The following is a 21,923-nucleotide window of genomic DNA, read 5'->3' on the forward strand; positions in this document are numbered from 1 at the left end:
TACGTTCATATTATTACTAATAGTGTCAATTTGACCCTCGTAGACAGCTATTCAAAAGAAACTGTACACAAAATAAAAACATTTATGTTATGTATGGCAGGGCACTTGTGATGTGAGGTGTGCCCATCCAAGTGTGAGAGCAAAACCAGCACCGTGTGTGAAGTGCAAGAAATTCATATGCAGAAAACACACACTTGCTGTGTGCTCATCATGTCAGAAGTAACTTCTTGACTTTATGAAATGAGTCTACAAAACAAAAGTTGAGCCAACTTAGGAAAAGTAAACATTATTTTCATTATACAGCTAAATTTAATTTATCAGTTATGATGTTCTAAGCATAAAATGTAAAAAAAAAAAAAAAACTGTATACTGTTAATCAATAATAACACAATTTTGTCATAACAAAACAGTTTTAAAAATGGTTAAAAAACATTTTTATAAATCATATGTTCATATATTTTTTGTTGTAATGTTTGACAAATGTTTATATTAAAAGTTTACAATTTGTACCTGAATCTTTGTTGTTTTTCATAGTGTCATTTTTGAGGAATTGTATTGAATCCAATTAGGGTCAATTTGACCCGAACCATAAGGGGTGTACACAGAAATCCAACATAACACAAGGGTTAAAGTGTTTAGTTAAAGAAATTGATGTTTTCAAAAAATACTGTATATATATATTTTTTTCTTAATGAAAATGTCAAATGTTTAAATTTGTCCATTGTGGTACAATGTTGCCTTGAGGCAACATACTTTTAATTAATAAATAAATGTAAAAAATAATGATAATGTTTATTGATATTGTTATAGTGTCCATGTTTAAGCAGGAAAACATAACAAACAATTATTTCCTTACTGATATCATATTGCGTACCATAGAGGGATATATATATATATATATATATAGAACCTTTGTATTGTAAAGTGTTACCAATTAATTCTGAGACTGGACCAAGAGAAAGGTTAGGATACAGTAGAAGTTATTATGCACTTTCAAGTACCGCAATAAATATTTAATAACTCAATAAACAGCATCTTCCAGTCAGTAAAGCAGTGATGCATCAAACAGTATTGGAACAATGGAACAGAGGTTCTTATTCTTGCACACTACCCGTTTTACAGTATAGTGCTAGATTGCTACAGAAACTGTAATTAGGTTTTGAAAAAATGTTTGCTCTTGTAAAAAAAAACAATAACAAAAAAAAGCATAACTGTTTGAAGGCAACAATTGTGTGGTAGTAAGTGTACGGGATATACAAAAAAGCCCTGATTTTGAAATCTAAAATCAACATTGAAGCAATGCAACATCTTCAAAAAAAACGAACTACTTAAAAATACACTTGTGTTGTTCCTATGTTTTTAAATAATGTAAATATATATCTGTTACACTTTTCACAAAATCATTCAGTAAATCGAGTCAAGTGTCCTTCTCTCGATTACCCTTCCTGATCTATCCTGTGCTTTCAGTGTATGTACAGCAAATGCTTTTACTAAGATTATTTTTGTCGGCATCAGAAAATGGAAACGAGAACATTATGATAAAGACATTACAGAGGAAAGATGTACATAAAAATAAACATTATTAAAGAAGAATGTAACTGAATGATGAAACAAACAATCAAATGACCCTTGAATGAAACCTGGTAATCACTGATTAAACACAGATGAACTTGTTCATTTAGGTCATCCCTGCTTTTTACTTCTTTGGTCCATGATATCTTCACCAAAGCTCTCAAGAAATCCAAGATACAATCTTCACGAGGTCTTGCGTATCCACCTCATTGAGGCACTGAGTCAACTGCCACCAGACAATCCACCGGTTTCATGACCTCATAGGTGGTTTGCGATGTCTCCTTGATCTTCCCGCTCTTGTCCACTTGCCGTATACTTTGAGTCACGGTGATGGTCACTTGCTTGGTGGACATCCTGTTGTCCTGCCATTTTGTCTAATAAAGATGACATGGAAAGATGATCAGACATGACAGTTACCAAATCTTTTTAACATCTTACTACAGTTTTCCCTCAGTTGCTTACACGGTTCCTGAAACCTACACTCTCCCCAAAGAACCTTTCAGCGAACAGTCCTTAAAAGAAGCACATTTTTCTTGGTTTTGAAGAACATTTTGACTTTAAAGAACCTTTTGTGCCAAGGAAATGTTCAAAAGATGGAGCTAACTTCTTTATGGAAGCCAATAAACAACCAGTCATTTCTCAGATAAATAAACAAAAGGTCATAAACATTTTATTTCAGAGATGTTTTTTCTAAAATGTCCCCCTGAACTGTCAAAAAAATGAAGCTCAAATGTCTCATTAATGTGAAAGGAAGCTACAAGTCTATTTTCAATGTGCTAATAAATTGTCTGTATTTTAAAAGTGAAATACTGTAATAAAGGCTGTTTAAATCAAATGAACTATAATTTCAGGTGTGGTGTAAATGAAAGGGTACATCGGATACAAATACTTACAATTTCCTCAGTTCGCAACACACTTCTCTTCTGCACTGTGGTCGCAGAAGAAGACAGCACTTCCTGCTCTTGAGAAGAGAGTATTACAGGGGTGGTGCCGGTTTTCTTGTCATTCGGTCCCACCTCAGACATGGCAGAACACACTTTCAGATATGCCTGACCCGGGGCAGGCAGACCATCATCAAAGAGATCTAATGAATCAGATACACTTATGAAGTTAACAAAATCACTGCAATGGTGATCATCATATCAGAAATATTTCACAATCAGATCTATCTATCTATCTATCTATCTATCTATCTATCTATCTATCTATCTATCTATCTATCTATCTATCTATCTATCTATTTTTTTTAAAATATATTTTAAAATGTAATTTATTTATTTGCTGAATTTTCAGCATCATTACTCCAGTCTTCAGTGTCACATGATCCTTCAGAAATCATTCTAATATGATGATTTAATGCTCAGGAAACATTTACTATTATGATCAATATTGAAACTGTTGCTGAAGCTGAATAATATTTTTGTGGAAACAGTGATACACTACCATTCAATAGTTTGGTTTAAGTGATTTTTTTTTTAAAGAAAGAAAATGAATACTTTTATTCAGCAAGAATGCATTCATTTGATCAAAAACAACAGTAAAGACATAAAATACGTTTCTTTATTTCAAATAAGTTTTATAACTAAAAGCTATTTAGGGCTAAAAATCTTGAAACAAAAGAAGACCTAGATTGATTTACTCTAGTAGTCATAGTCGATGGTCGTAGTCAATGCCATGTTGTCTATTTTAATAATCTGCTATCAGTTTATTTTAATATTATAATTTAATTACTGTAGCTGCCCCAAGTGTAACAATTCTGCACAAAGAGATAAGAGTGCTTATTGTGTTCATCCTTGCTCATACTGTTACTGAAGTACTGAAGGGATTCAATCATCGCCATGGCAACAAGAGACCTACATGAATGAATTGAACACCAACAACAGCAGACTCGCAACACTTTCCTCTCCTTTTGGGAAGGAAATATCATATGAAGGTTTTGACGCGTTAAACTGGGGTGTCTAAGGTCAAATGAGATATTTAACTTAAATATGAAGACATAGGCCTAATGCAGATTTGTGTATTTTCAAAACCTTTTAAAAACGCCTCGAAGTATTATCTCAGTCCATTCTCACCGAGGTTGGCAGTTTTCTCTGATGGGAAGCCCTCCTCTGAAGAGTTTTCTGAGGGGATGCTCTGAATGGAGGACAGGGGGATGTCTGTGTCTGTGCTGGCCAGCCAAGTGGACTCTGTCTCTTTGGTCCAGCTCTCCATATATCTCGGCTCCAACACATCTGTCCTGGAGCCTCCGCAACCCATTATGTCAAAGACAAATCCACACCTACACAGCTTTGGATTCTAGGTCCATTAGAATACCTCCCGGATGGCAAATGGAAAAATGGTGTTCATTGCACGAGTCATTGGCATCTTCTTTCAAGCCATACATGTTACGTCATTTAGCATCAACAACCCATTTCACCATCATTTTGTTGCAAAAATCAGTAGTCTTCCGCTGGTCAGGTGTGAGGTCATGCAAACATGGAGAGCTGGGACTATTTCTGTGGAAGAAAAAATAATTGCCTGTTTGTTGTGATCCTAATCCTTTAAAGTAATATTTCAAAGTTAAAGTCATAGGAATTAAGATAAAAAAAAATGTTTGGTAACACTTTATTTTACAGTGTCTTTGTTACATATGTTACATGGGCTACATAGTAATAACAGTAAATGATGCATAATTCCAGGCAACTAACCCTCAACCAAACCCTAATCCTACCCTAACCCTGTAGTAGGCCTACATGTTGTTAACTAATATTACTCAGTACTTAAAGGTATAGCGGAGGATTTTCTTCTTCCGGGTGGGTAGTGTATACTATTGGTCCACCTAAGTGTCAATCATTCTGGTGATATGTTTACGTAAGGCCGTTCACACGCTGGCGTGCGCTAAAAGCACATGTTGGGCTTCCCACTGATGCCGCAGTCGCGAAGATTCTACTAGACAGGTAAAGTTTGTCATGCTATTTGGAGAAATCGATTTAAAATCACTGCTAGTAGGCGTTCCCTCTCGGTCGGGAGCAAATAGAAATTGGAGAGGGCGGGTCTTTTCTAAAAGTAGGAAAGATCCTCCGCAATACCTTTAATTACACTGAAACAATGACATCTTAAAATAAATGGTAACCTTTTTTCTTGTTCTTGTATTTATATAATTGGCTTCAGAAATTACGCATAACACGTCATATAACCTTAATGAGTGATATTTGAATAGGAAATACATAGGCTAAGATGTATTAACCCGTATTCAAATTGAGTAGTTTAGCCCTCGCAATGCGCACATGATGTAAACAAAGATGAGTTTAAAATTCCCTCTGGTCCAAATAATAAAGAAACCAATCAACTATATTAAGAATAGATTACTAATTTAATTTAAGCGATGTACAGTTAGTTCCCCCTGTCATGCAATTATTAATCGATTGCTAATTTATTATACCCTACGAGTAGCCTACATCATTGTGTCGTATTTAGCCTAATGACGGCGCGCTCGTCTCATACGGAGAACATAATAATGTAGAAACATGCATTTTCAGTATGCGGTAGTCACAAATGTATTCAGTCCTTCAAACGTGCTGAATGCTTTGCTTGTGGTCTTTCACGCGACAAAGATTTTTGATATTACCTTAAGTCGACAGAGGAATCAGAGTCAAGAGTCGAATAGTTTTCTTCGGTATCCGTTCACAGTATTTATAACTCTTCTCAAAACATAATCATAATTTCCAAAATTGGTAGAGGAGCTCTACCGCGACGGGAAAAAAAAACCCAAACACTGAATGATGATGACACTCCCCCATCTCTCTCTCTCTCTCTCTCTCTCTCTCTCTCTCTCTCTCTCTCTCTCTCTCTCTCTCTCTCTCTCTCTCTCTCTCTCTCTCTCTCTCTCTCTCCTGATGTGAATGATGCTGACTCTCCCATTTTTTGGCTAAGATTAACGAGGTTGTCTATGTGCTGCACAAAGTGATTTTGGACATTTTTCATGCCACTTAAAAATCAGCTTAAATGTTGCACTTGTGTTACACTTGCACATTTGCACCATTTTCCTGCTTTCCTTGGTAAGCAGCTGTTAGTTATTTGCTGCTGTTTTACTGTGCGGAATGAGGTCCATTTCACATTTACAGGAAATTGCACTATCGGTGAATCAACATTTGATTCTATTTCTAAAGGATCTGCCTTTTTGATAATGGCAAATGCATTCCTAATGTTATTTAGATTAATAATTGCTATGACTGTATGTGCAACACTGGAGGTTTCAGCTATATTCATAACCATTTGTTCATTGCTCCGCTATTTAGTTTGTAAAGAAAAGTAAAGAAAAAAGTTAATTAAGGCTACTTGCACTAATGCATGCCCTATCTCTTTTGCTCTCACATATTTTTTTTTATTTTTTTTTTGGCTATTAAATATTTTAAATATTCAATTATATACAGCTATAATTAAATAATAATAATTGTAATTAATCATTTAGGTTATTAGATTAAACCAGCACATTAGCCAAATAATTCATAATTGAAAACTGTCATAAAATAATTAAAATTGTCTCATGTTCCAAATCGGTACGACTTTCTTTCTGACAGAATATTTTAAGTGTTTTTTGTTGTTGTTGTTTTTTGTTCATTCAGAAAATAGGAGTTAATGGTAACCAAAACTGTTTGGTTTAGAATATCTTCTTTTGTGTTCAACAAAGTAAAGGAGTCATCGAGGTGTCACAATCATAAGTCACCAGCCCAGTCACCAGAACTACACTTGCACAGCATCCTTTCTGGTCCCCACCTGCTCTCAGTCAGTCATCATCACACCTGCCAGATAATCACTCATCACTGGCTCATTATCTCCCTACATAATCAGTCACGCTCCTCATCACATCGTCTTGTCTCGTCATTCAACACTTCCACCTGACTACTTACCTTTGGGTTACCTACCCGTGCATCGAACTGTCCCATCCTTCATTTTCTGTGTATCCTCATCTGCCTGAGTTAAGTCCTTTTTCCTTAAGTCCTGACTTACAGTCATTTCTCATCTCAACCTGCAACATATAACACATGTCACTCACATGCCAGTGTCACCATAACAATCTGCTATCCAGAGAGTCGCCTGCTAACTTCATGTGTGTTATTCAATAAACTCTGTTCAGATATTACCGGTGTCTGCATTCTTCTATTCCATTACAATAGGTTTGGGACAAAATTGTAAGGTTGCATCCATGGACTTTTAGTTTGCTTTTCCTTGTTTCCTATGTTTCTTCATGCCACTCGATTATTAAAACGACTGATATTAAGATCTACCTCTCCCTGCTCCATCTTCCTTTGCCTACATGTGGAAAAAAATGAGGGAGAGAAAATGAAGACAGATATTTGAATGCTGCAGCAGAAATCTGGCAACCGGCTTCCTGGTCTTTAGCCCCGCGTTGGTGTAAGGACCCCCTGGCTCCACCTCAGGCCTCCGAACACATGACTCCACCCCAGACAGCAACATAATGTCGGCCCAGACGCTCGTCCTTTCCAGGCCTCTGGCTACACCTCAGCCCTCCACCCCTTTGGCGCAATCGGGCTCCACTTTCCCTCTGGCTCCACCATTGTCCTCGGCCGCTCAGCTCCACCACGGTCTTCCGAGCCCCCATCTCTGCTTCGGTCCCATGAGCCGACAGCTCTGCCTTGGCCCTCCAGCCCTGTGGTGTCACCCTGTGTCTTCGCCCCTCGGCTCAGCCCAGGTGTCCAGCTTTCACGGCCCTTGGTTCCACCCAGACACACACCAGAGGCTCCTCCCTCCACTGGTTCCACCGTGGACTTTCTGCCCCATGGCTCAGATGTGGGTTGCTCCGTGGCTCCTCCCTCTGCCGACTCCCCCGTGGGCTCTTTCTCCTGTTCCCCCAAGGACTCTTTTTCCCACTCCTCCATAGACTCTTCCTCCTGTCCCTCCTCCAATGGACTTTTTTTTTTCTTCGCCCCCTTTTATGAGACTAATAACAAAACGGCTGATATCAAGATCCACTTCTCCCAGCTCGTTCATCTTCCTTCGCCCGCACTTGACAAAAATGAGGGAAAGAAAATAGTTTAGTGCTGCTTTAAAAATTTGGCAACTGATTGTTTTCTTTCAGTAGCCAAAGAGAAAATAAAGACAAAAAATGATAAATGATATGTGTCCAGTTTTATTATAGCAACAACCATTTCAAATATCAGTCATTTCTGGTTGTCCATATCTCTACATGAAGTGATACTATGTATGATTATGTAAGAATATGTATGTTTGAATGCACTTTGTAACCTATATAAAAATAATTTATAAAAATGATATCCCATTTATGACCCCGATGTGCTTTCAAAACGATTGTGTAAAGTAGAAAACTAAAGGATAAAAGTTAGCTACAGTATATTATCAAACATCTGTCTGAAAGTAGGCTATATTACATGCATTTCTCAGCTCTTTTATGAGTTTGTTCTGTTCTGGAAAAAACAAATCATTGAATGTGATTGAACACTGACCTAGACATCTGTGAATAATAAAGGGCAAAATGAGGTAAACCATTTATTAATCACTTTAACCTGCAACACTAAAAGACACCATAAAATGTTGATGGGAAGCAATTTAATTGGGTTTTAAAATTCACCACACAGCCAGTAAAAGGCTAAGTGAGCATAGCAGTTATACGAGTCCTGGTTATATTAGGCTTTTTTTTTACCAGAAGGGGGCAGTGCAGACATTGTTATAAGATCCAAATTTTAAGTTCTCTATAGTTCTTTTTTTTTGCTCAGGTAACATTTCTTATATATTATGTTGAAAACAGCGGTGCTTCTTATTTTTGTTACAATTGTGATGTATTGTTTTCAGGATTCTTTGAAGAGAAAATTTAAAAGAGCAGAATTAGAAATAGACATATTTTTGGTAGCAATGTAAAAGTCTTTACTGATCTTTGACCAATGTGCACCTTGATTAAAAGTATGAATTCATAAAAAAACAAAAACGTACTGACTCATGTCACAAGCCATGCACACGATTTGCTACTTGTTAGTTGATGGTATAGGGGGAGGGGTATTCTAATTCTAGAAAGCATTTGATTGGACGAAACTCGGTGTAGTGCAGTATGAGTCATCAATATTTTTGGATTGATTACCCAGATGAAAAAGACTGAATTTTAATTATATATACTTTTTTTTCTTCTTCTTTTTTTTCAAAGTTTAGAAGTGCACTAGCATATATGCAATAGATGAGCTCAATGCTAACACACATACAAGCCACTAAACACTCATTTTGGTGTAATGGGGTCTTTAATAGCAGAAAATCATTGCTCAAGCTCATATCTACTACCACAGACTTCTTGTATTGTATTTTTCTGACTTGTTTTATGCATGCTGTTATCCCTCCAAATGCAGCCCCCTCTTTTCAAAGCACTTTCATTGTACACAGTGCAGTGGTGCAGTTGACTTTGAAATGAATAAAAGGAAACTTCTAGCTAAACGAAAGAGAAAACCATGGCATTTTAAACAAGCTCTCTCTTTTTTTCCCCATCTGGACAGAACTGCTACTGTTCTCACAATAACAGTTGCCCACTTTATATGCAGTGAGAGTAACTTTAGTTGCCCACTCTATATTTTGCTTTGTCAAGGTCTCCGTGTCAGCTAAGATTCCCATCAAGACTAACGTCTCCTGGCAGAATATACTCCACTCTTCTGATCCCACAATTTTTCGCTCAGTCGAGCCAAGCTCAGTCCACACAACGCTAGGAGTTAAATCCACCTCATCCATCACAGCCAGGCCTGATGCAGTCGACACACACACACACACACACACACACACACACACACCCACACACCCACACACACACACACACACACACACACACACACACACACACACACACACACACACACACACACACACTCACACACTCACACACTTACACACACACAAAATCTCACGGCCCTAAAACAGGATTAGATGTGAACAACCTTAAGCGATGTCCAATATCGGTCAGTGGCTGATTTTAAAAAAAAATTATTAGCATTGAATATTTAATTGTGAACACTCATTTTCTTTTATTACATTTGAGATTATTTTGACTTTATCATCTAAAGTCAATATTTAAAAACACTAATAAATGTACACTAATATTATTTAGTGTTTTGATGCTAAATTTACTTTTAAATGTTTAAATATGTTTAAATAAATGTTTAAATGTAGTATTTAAATAGTTTATTTTAGTGTAGGCCTATTTATTGAGTAAATTTTTTTTAGCGTATTATGTTTATTTTATTCATAGCATAGAATGTTTAAATCTATTCATCAGTTGATTTGTCGGTTATTGATAATTATTGGCTTATCGATATCGGACAGAATTGCCTCCCTAACAATAATAGGCTACTTAACTACAAAAAACAAGGTGCAAAAACATGGGACTTTATTTTGACAAAAGATGAACTTATTTTTCACTATTCATTTGGGCACGACATGACAAATGAATAGATGTGCTTTGTACCTTTCAGCAAATCAGCAGTCCTCTGAAGCATCATGTGGTTATAATCCAGTCAGAGTCTTTAACTAGGGAAGACGAATCAATGGAACTCATTAAACCTTGATGGCCTCTTGTTGATGGACCTTTCGTCTGTTTCATTTTACTACAGTAAATGAAATGTGGCAGCTTATTTAAAAATGCTGACCCCTGCGCTGACTAAGGATTTGAGCAGAATAAAAGGACTTGGCATAAAAAGTTACGTTTTAACGTAAAGAGCTCAAGCATATTAGCATAATAAGAGCTCACATGTTGACAGAAGGAAGCGGCCTGTGGATGTCAACTAGCCAGCTGGCCCTTCCTGATATTCCTGGAACATTCAGATTTTTTGTTCGACGGGCATAACGTTTTTTTTTTGGCTTTTGGATTCTCTGCTTTTTGCCTTCATTCTCTAACAGACGAGATAGTGAACGGTTCAGAGTCCAGGAATGTTCCAGATTGAGCATTATCAATAGCTTGTTAGGCAACGATGAATGGAAAGTCTGTTTCCATTAGCTTCATTTGAGAAAACAAAACTTATAAACAAAAGGCCAGACAAAGCTGAATAAATGTGCTTGCAGATTTGTCATGGCATGAGGTACTTGTCATGACAGTATTGGTTTAGCTCTCTTTGTGCTTTAGCGACATGGTACGAGAAGCCCATAATGCTTAGATGCACATAAAATGAGTCTGCAATAGCATGTTGTGTCTTAAAGCATGTAAGAGTTGTTCGGTAAAGACTATAATAAAGGACATTCTTTCTGCCATGACAGTCATATAATTTTACTATGTTTTTGGACCTATTTTGTTGTATAGACTGTAGTACTGGGAGATGAAACCTGGACAGTGACAAATGTGTTCATCCACTGTGATGAGCAGATTTTTTATTTATTTATAAGATCTCTCCTTTGTATAATAAGTTAATCTCTAATAAATGACAGTGTAATGTCCTACAGGCTGAAATCAATCTTTCTAAAGCATGTCAGGTGCACAGAATGTATTGCATGACATGTATTGAATCGAGCACGTGTGAATTAAAAAGAGTAAAATGCATGCCTAAAAGTAGTCTGCTGCAGGGCATTCACATCAAGCTGGATAAATGGAGAAGAGTAGCAGCAAACACATTTGAGTCCTTAATAATGGACAGCACAGCATCCTGAATGACAACTCATTCATCAAGTTCTTCAGACTATTTAAAATGTTCTTCGACATTTTCTTCCCTGCAGGGGATTCAACCAGATGTTGAAGCCTACTTGAATTCAGAAAGGCAGGTTTTGGGAATAAGCTGCTAACTGTACTCTTGCAAAACTGCAGGTGTTGCTGTTATTTTAAGTACAGGGTTGTGGAAAAAGTTGTAGTCCCGAGAGCCAAAGTGAAATTGATACATGTTTATTATTTCATTTTCATCATTATGTTTTAGTGGTGTTGGAGCTCTATTTTACCCAAAGGTTTCTCACACTATAATTATGTGTATCCTCTGGTGATAAATATGTGCACTTAATAAAACAGTAAAAACAAAACAAAGCATTGCATTGTTTTGGGTGCTAAAATAGCACTGTTAGCGTGATTTGCACAAAACTAAAACATGAACCGATATTTAATTGCACTAATAACTATAAGTTTAGCTCTCAAATTTTATTAAAGAGGTTGGATATGATGTTATTTAGTTGGTTTATTTAACTTTTTACCAACATATCATGTAGTTCTTTCATCTGTGGAAAATGTATTTATTGAAGAAAAGTATTCTCATCCATAAAATGAATGTCAATGGGGTTAAAAAAGAAAAATGGACATAACAATTTAGTAAAGGTAATATCTTAAGTGAAATATTCCCGTTCAGATTAAATCAAATCATTGATCAACTTATACAGGTGCTGGTCATATAATTAGAATATCATCAAAAAGTTGATTTATTTCAAGAATTCAACTTAACAGATGAAACTAATATAGACTCATTACATGCAAAGTGAGATATTTAAAGCCTTTATTTGTTATAATTTTGATGATTATAGTTTGCAGCTTATGAAACCCACGAAATCAAAATCCCAGAAAATTCGAATATTACATTAAATCGCACAGTAATTACACAGTAATACCATGGTCATTGAACCAGGTTTTGGTTCTTTTGGCAGTGTGGAAAATTAAGGAAGCATGAAGTGCTCTGAAAATGTCCTGGTAGACAGCTGTGTCGACTCAGGATTGAATAAAGCACAGTGGACCAAAGTCCTCTTTTCTGATGAGTGCTAATTTTGCATCTCATTTGTAAATCTCTTCCTCCCAGAGTCTGGAGGAAGAGAGGAGAGGCGCAGAATCCACGTTGCTTGAAGTCCAGTGTAAAGTTTCCACAGTCAGTGATGGTTTGGGGTGCCATGTCATCTGCTGGTGTTGGTCCACTGTGTTTTCTGAGGTCCAAGGTCAACGCAGCCGTCTACCAGGAAGTTTTAGAGCACTTCATGCTTCCGGCTGCTGACCAACTTTATGGAGATGCAGATTTCATTTTCCAACAGGACTTGAAACCTGCACACAGTGCCAAAGCTACCAGTACCTGGTTTAAGGTGTTAGTTTAAGCGTTTGTTCTATACATTTGAAGGATGACTGTTTTGAGAACAAATCCCAATATGATGCTGGCTTTGCCAGAAAACTGTTGCTCAAAGATAAGTCCGTGCCGACTATTCTGGGCTCAACAACGACGACGCAAACTGTAAGTAGTGTATTTAAAAAAAAAATTAAATACGCTGAATCCGCAAATGTTCTGGCTGGGGGCGTTAATAATTGATGCATAGGCACTGACGTTAGCCAATCATAACAGTGGGCGTTAACACTGAACTCTTAAAGGGGAAACACCCCCAAAACAGACTGTTTGAATCAGAGGATGAGAAACAGGGTGGGAAAAGGTCATAAATCACTACATTTTAAAAGTTTTTTGTAAAAAAAACTATAGTAATACTATAATTGCACCTAAGGGAACATAAAAATAAAATTTAAAAAAAACATGTCATGACCCCTTTAAAGGGTAACTAAACACTAAACCAACTTTTTTTAGTTAATGATCTGTACGAATGGAGCTTCATAAATGCTGTTCATTGATTCGAGTACTTTTTTTAACATTTGAGTATAAAGTGTTTTAATTTTCAAATATATGGTGTAAAAACGTCTGAGTGCTGCCCTCTTCAGGTTAAACGAAATCTCCTGAAGTAGGGGTACTCTCTGACGTAGGGTACTCTCTGACGCTGCGAGCTCACCACGCCCCTGGCAGCACCTGGTATAAAAGCATCTGGTTCCGTCAACACCAGAGCGAGTCAGGAGCTGGAAATTGGAATTACGAGTTTTGAAAACGATCAGGATAGTGTATTTTAGCATCTAGTTAGCATAGCATTTATAGTTATTTAGATTATTTTGTGTAGCCTAGGTAGTTATTTAGCATAGTTGTTAGTGTTGTTTAAGCATAGTTAGTTAGTAGCATAGCATTGCATCAGTTAGGATAGTGTAGATTGCAACAGCACTGCTGGACTGTATAACTTCCCACCAGACTTAGAAATTAGGCGCCAGTGTTTACATGCACATGTGTGCCAAACGCTGCTCTTCCTGCATGGACTCCACAACCGCCGGCGCGTTTTGCTGGATATTTTTTTTCACATAGCGGCAAAATATGCTTAACGTAGGTCAATAGTAATAATAATCCACTCAGATACTGGACCCATTCTCTCTAGCGCGGCTGCTTCGCTAGCATCGTCGGATGCCGATCGCGAGGCGGGAGTTAATGCGATGCGACACCGCAGTTTGAGCTAGCGGCTCGAATTGATATGATTTTAGCTCTGTGTCCACAGACAATTCCTCCACTTCAGGTGAGAAAAGTCCTCAACTTTAAATGACCGCTCTGTTGCAAAGCTACTTGCGTCACTCTCCATCTTAGCGAGTCTGACAGCAGCTGTCAGTCACTGCGGGTCTGTCAATCACCCGCTCAGCCCCGCCCTCGGTTCGTCCGTTGGGCTCTGCCCACTTTTCCAGCATTTTTCAAATATTGCCAGTGGGTGGAGTCAGGCTCTGACCAGGGGTTTAGTTACCCTTTAAGTAATATTCTAATTTTCTGAGATTTGGGATTTTCATTAGTTGTCAGTTATAATTATCAAAATGAAAAGAAATAAACATTTGAAACATATCAGTCTGTGTGTAATGAATGAATATAATATACAAGTTTCACTTTTTGAACGGAATTACTGAATTAAATCAACTTTTTCATGATATTCTAATTATATGACCAGGACCTAAAGAGCTCAACTAATTTGGACCCCAATGACTTTCATAATATGGACCTGAAACATTCTTCTTCTTAAAAAAAAACTATAATGTTTACAGAATAACATTATTATTAAAAAAATATATATATTTAGATGAGATTAAGTAATTGATGACAGTATTTCCAACTATTCTTTTAAACCATTTTTCCAGTCCAGCAAAAGTATTTGCAATGCGAGAGAGAGTATTGTTTGTTTCACTGAGCTCTTCAGGTGTTTTGCCAACATGGTGACTATTTGGCTGATAAATGCTTGACCAAACTAGAACAGACAGGCCAGCTGACGACAGCAGCACTCCAGTTAACTAACCTCCTCCTCCACAATAGCTTTGGCGCAAGCTTTTGTTTCATCTTGTTTTGGGTGCAAACTTTAGAAAATGTTGTACGTTATTGGATTTGCATCCACGGATGACGTTTTGCGCACAATAAAAACTGTGAATAGGGACAGACAGTGATAGAGGGAGAGACTGAAAGAAAAGAGAGCGAGTGTGATGATCCAGTAAAGAGGGGTAAGTCCATTCTCTGATGAGTCGGCCATGGCTGACGGGTGAATGATCCTCACTAAACTTGATATGCAGGGTCATCAGTGAGATCTGACAGACAGAGATGATTTAATGCTCATGAGGACATTGAAGGAACTCATCTTCTATTTGCCCTTTATCATCTCAGCCTGAGAGTTTACTACAAGTTTGGCTCAAGTCAGTGCTGATTTATGGGAAAGTTGGAATCCACAGTTCTCTGCGTCTATAGATATATAAGAGAAGAAATCTAAAGCCTAAAATCACTTGAAATTAAATCTCTTAAAACACACCTTTCACACTTGTTTAATTTATCTACAAATGATAGAATACACAGGAGAACTGTGTCATCATAGTTTCACTTATTCTATAGCACACTGTGATGGAAATGACAGTGGCGGAATTTACATTTTGAACTTTTTTTTGCATAAAAATGACCACCTCGCTAAGACTAATTTTATAGCTAGCATTTTATGTATCCCAAATACATAAATATAAAAAATGGTCAATATTTGCACACGTTTTGCATAATCTGATTGGAAATTATGCACAAAAATATCCTGCTCAAATGATTTTAACCTTGATTTATCTCTTCACATATAAATTTTCACTGTTGGCTTCTTTTTTTTAGGGTCAAAATAGTTTGGTCTGGCTGAAATGACTGCGCAACTGCGGAACAAACATTTATGAACAATAAAATATATAAAAGGTATGTGAAAAATACAAAAATAACAAATGTAAATGTGTTAGTTTTAATAGAAATTAACCCCTGGGACATAAAAAGGACAAATGGTGAACAATCATTTCTTGTTTGTTTTTTGTTTGTTTTTCTCTCATACAAATGACCAGACCTGTAGACAAGAAAAACAAGAAACAAATAAAAAAAAAATGAAAAAGAAAGAAATATCTGTGGCCTGGTATGTGCTGCATGAATATGACTGCATATGCACCAAAGTGTATTACACTTGTGTGACATTTCAGGATCTCAAGCTTTAAACCACACACAGAATAGAAATGCAGATGTTGGCATTGCAAAACAGTGTCATATCTTTTTGAAAATGTGTTGCCCTTTGAGGAATTGGAAAGAACAGATTAACTTTTAGTTGTGTCTTATTCACTTTGCTGGATTACTGCATCACTCAATTGAATCTGAAAATGATTCGTCATAAAACAATACTGGACATGGCAGGATAGCACGAAAATCAATACTATATGTCCTGCTTCTTTATCAATTTTTCCTTTGTCTATGTTCAAGAGAACGGATGGTGTGCTTATGCAAGTAGTCCAGACTTAGTCAGCATACTTATCCCAACATTGCGCATAAATAACTGAATGTGCGAGAGCTCAGCTCACAAACCATAAACAAAGTTGATTTCCAGGAACCGTCACTCAAAACAGAGCGCAACAGTCCATTTAGACATCCTAAAGTGCAGCGCTGCCATTTAATACACAGCCTGTAAGTAACTCAGTGAGACATAGATGATTGGACGCCCTCCAATTCAGCAGCACTGCCACTGCAAAGCCATATTTAAAACAATGAGTCTTTTAAGCGTTTTTTACAAGATGAAAATGTGTAATATATTGTTCTACCTTCTATTCTCTCCTGATTCATTGTAGTTTTCTTTGCAGTCTTACATTCTTGATATTTGTATTCTTACCGCTTGAGGTACAAATGTTTCTAGTTTAGCTGACATTGTGCATGTCTTTGGGAAGAACTTTACAAAACGGTAATTACTTTCCAGCTGAAGCTTTGCAGGGCCTTGTGGGAATTTCTACTTCTGGAGGAGATTTGTTGAGACTTACGACAGCAGGTCTGGACAAGATGTTTTCAGTTTCTCTAGGGAAAATAAAAAGCAGGAAACAGGAACATTTGGGATTGGGATTAGGGAGATTTCATGTCAAAAGGCGTCAGATCTGATTAGCACAAAGAGCTTCCTCAGAGGAAGAGACAGAAAAGATAATTTATTATTATTATTATTGCTAGAACACATTTTTGAAGGAAGGAGAAAAGCTATGCCCAGATGGAGACTGTTCATATAGTGCATGTTATCATAATTAAATGGCTGTTAAATAAATAAATAAATAAATAATTCATAAATAAATTGACTTTATTGTGTCAGAAAGAGACTGTAAATCTTCTTCCTGGGATACAAACAAATATGTTTTTATAGAGAGAATTGTGACTGACCAATTAGAATCAAGAATTATAGGGAGACATGTAATAATAATAATTCATAATGAATAAATCACACAGCCCTCAAGAAAGCTTGGAGTGAAAAATAAGTTTGTGCGTTAGCGCAGAATAACCATATAAAATGAAGTTACTTCTTTTTCAAATGCATGCCACTTGGTGGCAACAGTAACACATTTTGTAGACAGGGAACAGTGTTTGACCCCTCAGTTTAATCAGTTCTACTTACTGCATAATACATATACAGTCTTATAGAACATTCATTTCGTTATTTTCACAAGTAGAGAAAAAATAAATAAATATATCTTCTTGCTTTAATGAGCAATGCAATTCTCTTGCTGTCCAGATTATACATTGTGTAGTTCATTCTACATTCTTATAAGACATTTAGTAAAGTAAACAAAAAGATCAACGGAGTTACAGGAAAATACTATTTCAGTTTCAAAATTTCACATTTAATTCAGTGTTACTTGCCATTTCTTTGTAATCATTTGTGAAATTGATGAGAATTGTTTCAAAGGCATTTATAGTACATCTTGTGAGATATACTATATACTAATGAAATTAAATTAGGAAAAACATTTCAGATTCTGTACAATTTCCCTAATAAAAAAGAACACATTTGTGACAATGATTATGTGACTCTTTGTTGAGTGATCCTCAAAATATCGAGCAAAAAATGTGCAAAATATAGGGACAAACCAAATACTACTACGACTGATTCTCAAATTCATGTTAATTTTCCAAATAAACTCAGAACATTTTATTCAAATTTTTATAGGCCTACTGATAATGCATTTTATAATTAAAAAAAGTATTAAATAAGAAAATTTTCACTGTAGTCATTTCAGACATTTTGACCAGAAGGTAGCTCTTCACTTTTCATGCAGTAATTAATAACGTAACTAACATAATCTCTAGTTATAGATTTTCACAAATTTAATCAACCTCAGATTTACAATCACAACGTAAGCTCAGTTTAATATCCTGTTAATGAAAATCTGACTTGACATTTCTCTCCCACACACTCTCATTAGCATAAAAAGGTGCCATTATTTGCAAAATGTATCAAATATTTCCCTCTAATACATCCAATGGGATATATATTTATTTATTAAGCTCAGCATGATGCAAGGTTCTGTCTCGTTTGTGCTGCTTATATAAACACCAACCGCAAATTATTAAGGTTCAATAAAGATGTAATATTAATGTCATGGATATTATGCAGTCATGGCTTCTGAAACCATCCTGCAGGACTTTGGCCTTGATTACAGCAAGGCCACATGTACAAACGACCTTCATTTATGCAAGGTAGAGTGAAAGAGCATCTCTGCTCACTTGGGCTCACAGTGATTAAAGTAATCCGTTTTCTAAATGTTAGTTACATAAACAACATTTAAACTGCTATACCCTACGCTGAAAAGTTTCAAGAGTCCTCTTGAGGACGGATTTGTCTTTCTGTTCACTGCTTCTTTGAAAATAATGTGTAATGGCCCCTTAATGACTGCCAGCGCCAAAATTTGTTAAATGGACAGAGAAAATGAGAGGCGTGAAACGAGGAATGCAAATGAGGTAATATGTAAGGCTAGTGCCTTATGACAGCAAGTATAAACAGCCTAAGATATGCGTGTCATGTTCCAAGCGCAAATAGTTAATATGCATGGGTATATATAATATATATATATATGCAAATATATATATAGCATATTTCCAAATGTGATTGCTGTGACTGAAATGTGACAAGTTCAAGCAAAACATATTTACACTTTGTTTGCAAACGCTTGCAGCAAATACGGTGGCAGTTAAATAGAGGGAAAGAAGCATAAATCTAATTTGTCATCTAAATGGTCTGAATATTAAGATTCAGACGTAAATAGAGATGGTAATGAATGCGACTGAACACCAAAAGTAGAAGTGACATTAGTTTCAAGGATGTTTGTCACTTGTTGAACATAGAACTCAATCAGTAGTCTAAACCGTTATAAGAATGAAAAATATAACCTATAAAACATTAGATTCATGCTCATGAAAAAGTCTGTATTTATTTTTTAATGAAAGGAATTTCTCACATTTTTTCAAGTGTTAATTAGCAACAATAAGCAAAAGTTGATACTCAATAACCTGTCTTTACTCACATCCTATTGAGTATGAATTGGTAACAAAGGGCTTGTTTTAACATGACTTTATAAAGTGGCTGGTTGTAAAGTTAACAAGCTTGAGGTGAAATTGTTAAGGAATTCAGAAACCTTGAGAGAAGCCAAGACTCAGAACAAAGATTCGTCCACCTCTGGTCAATCAATCTTGAAAAGACAGTCTGTCTTGTGAACTCCAGCATCCAACATGAAAGGCCGAGCAGTGCAGGCACAGGACAGCCCTGAGGCAATGGAAACCCACACTCGCACTGCATGGAAGCTTATAGGTAGCAATATTCAATTTGAAATGTAATATACAAAATGACACTGCAATATGTAAAATGGCAATGCATTTCTGTATTTAAATTTTAATTTCCCTATACATTTGTGCAACGTTTGGTGCAAAGTGAAAATGAAAATTCAATTATATAATTTACATTTGCCATTTCATACACTAGTTTTAATATGTAAATTGAATACATATTTTAACGCTTTATAAGTAGCAAAATTTAAATGTATTACAGAAACTATTAGATATGTTTAATATGTTCAAGCAAAAACTTTAGCAAAATTGTAATTTAAATGTTATTTTTTCTTAATTGCATTTACACTTACAGTTAAGGCACTGATTGCATTTCCATTAAGTGTCCCGCAATGAATGTAGCAAAATTCAATGTGCAATTTGAAAATGCATTCTGAGCCGATCACGTGCCCGTCATATTGCATTGTCATTTTGCATATTATATTTGAAATGGAATATGGCTACCTAAGCTTCCATGTTGTTGTTGTTGTTTCGTTCAAACATTATGGACTATGGCAAGCGGACTTTGGGAAAAGGAGAACTAAAACGAGGATCAATATCAGCGTGGCGTTTTCGAGATGCCGAGAGCTCCACGTCTGTGACAAACTTCGACTTGACAGAGATCTTGCATGTAGCCATACTTTGTTAGACAGGTGAGCAAATGTACATACAACTAATCAATGTTCATAGTTCAACATGATGAAATGTAAGAATATGATCTGTATGTTATTCTAATGTTGATCTAGCTTACTGCTAGTCTCATACAGATACAGACAAACTAACACAGACTATCATTATAACTTTTAACACACTCAAATGCTGTTTAGTGTGATAGTGTAGACCAGGGGTTTTCAAAGTGTGGGGCGCACCTCCCCAGGGGGGCACCAGAGCATGCCATTACCTTTATCCGATTTTTTGACCGTCCGTTTACACGTTCTTTCGATTGTATCCGATTCATTACACTTACCATATCTGAAACACTGCGCATGGTTAAAGGGTTAAATTCTCTTGCACAGATGGACGAACGCGATATATGCTTGATGCTAGCTCTGCGATATATATGTTCGCCAAACATCACCATGATTTTGATGGTGGAGAAGGGGGGCATTGGGTAAGTTGTGACTGTCTTAGACTTTGAAAACCCCTGGTGTAGACCAAGTGAAACAGCGCTGCATTACCTCACTCGTTTCATTCGTCATGTGACTCACATGTGGCACTGCTATATCTGTCTCTCATTAGCAATCGCCCCCTACTTTATCCCACAGTCATGTTAAAAACATAAATGTTCACTCATCCTACATAAACATTATTAGATTCATCAGCATGACAAGTCCCATAATTCCGCTGAAATTTTGCGTCATCAACATACGCCTTTGTTATTGTAAGAGCGACTCCTAGCGGCGAAGGTACACTGTGTAGTTTTTTAAAGTATTTTATTAGTTTTTTAAAGTCTTTATTCATAAATATGTCCTCATTGGTGTACAATTACCTCTCCCAATGATCCGACTTATCCTCGTACGTGAAGAATTTCTTATCTTTATTTACATGGACAGGTAACTCCACAGAACTCTATTGTTCCGCCATCTTGAAAAACTATAATAGCAGAGAGGGACAAAAAGCACTAGTTTCCACTAGTTTCGTCCAGAGCCAGCGTAACGTGACTGAAACCAGCAGAAACTGACAAGGAGAGAGGCGTAATGCGTTTCACTGCCCCGGTAAATTTGAAAGGCTGCACTGCACGGTATACTTCATAATTCAGGATACTTATGCCGAGCCACAGGAGAAATGCCAAAATTGAATTTAAAAGAAAACGTGACCGGCGAATTAAAAAACCGAGGGTAAATAACGGGATAGCTTTACCCAGGTGGAAAGAGCTAATGAAGGAGAAAGACTTTGAAAGGGACTCTGAAGTTGCCTGCTTCCTTCTCGACAGGTAAGTCAATGTTACGGTCTAAATTACAAGCTTTTTTTTCATTGCTTGGTTGTGTAATTCATTATATAGGCAGCATAACAGTAGAACATGTAACGTATAGTTAAACTCGACGAAGGGCTATTGTTGTCATAGCTTCTTGGGACATAACGGCTACCGTAGTTGCAACACGCATTTGAAAAAGTGAGGCGCTAGAGAGCACTATTCGTTTAAATGCAAAATACAATTTCACTGCTAGATGGGAGAAATTCCTACACAATGTACCTTTAACAACACACCAATTGTTCAGCTAATAAATATTTCCGAGAAAAAAAACTTTCAGTAGTTTTGAAAGTTGTGAGTTGTGAAAATTACATGATCCACAATGTTTATGCAGTGTGTGTAAAGAATGTCTATCGCTCACAGCCTCATTTTCATCCAAGTTAAATTCAATATGGCGTCTAACCTGATTAAGGTCATAAGGACTGTAAAATAGAAATTGAGGCATCAATGTGCCGTATGTGAATAAATGTGTCTGG

The 21,923-nt window shown here is 36.5% G+C and overlaps 1 protein-coding gene across 2 annotated transcripts; it reads right to left on the reverse strand.

Moving 5' to 3' along the window:
• Nucleotides 1-774: 774 nt before the first annotated feature.
• baalcb (BAALC binder of MAP3K1 and KLF4 b) lies at nt 775-5,374 on the reverse strand. 2 transcript variants are annotated; one of them, XM_079583909.1, is made up of 5 exons: nt 5,180-5,356; nt 3,989-4,067; nt 3,645-3,885; nt 2,466-2,656; nt 776-1,946 (listed from the first exon to the last, which is right to left on the reverse strand). In XM_079583909.1, the coding sequence occupies exons 3-5, from the start codon at nt 3,826-3,828 to the stop codon at nt 1,779-1,781; spliced, it is 543 nt and encodes a 180-aa protein (XP_079440035.1). In that variant the 5' UTR covers nt 3,829-3,885; nt 3,989-4,067; nt 5,180-5,356; the 3' UTR covers nt 776-1,778. The 2 variants fall into 2 exon arrangements, with proteins under 2 accessions (XP_079440034.1, XP_079440035.1); XM_079583908.1 differs by having other exon boundaries at nt 775-1,946; nt 3,645-4,067; nt 5,180-5,374.
• Nucleotides 5,375-21,923: the final 16,549 nt, after the last annotated feature.

This window comes from Phoxinus phoxinus (assembly GCF_949152265.1).
Source record: "Phoxinus phoxinus genome assembly, chromosome: 16".
In the NCBI taxonomy this organism is placed as follows: domain Eukaryota; kingdom Metazoa; phylum Chordata; class Actinopteri; order Cypriniformes; family Leuciscidae; genus Phoxinus; species Phoxinus phoxinus.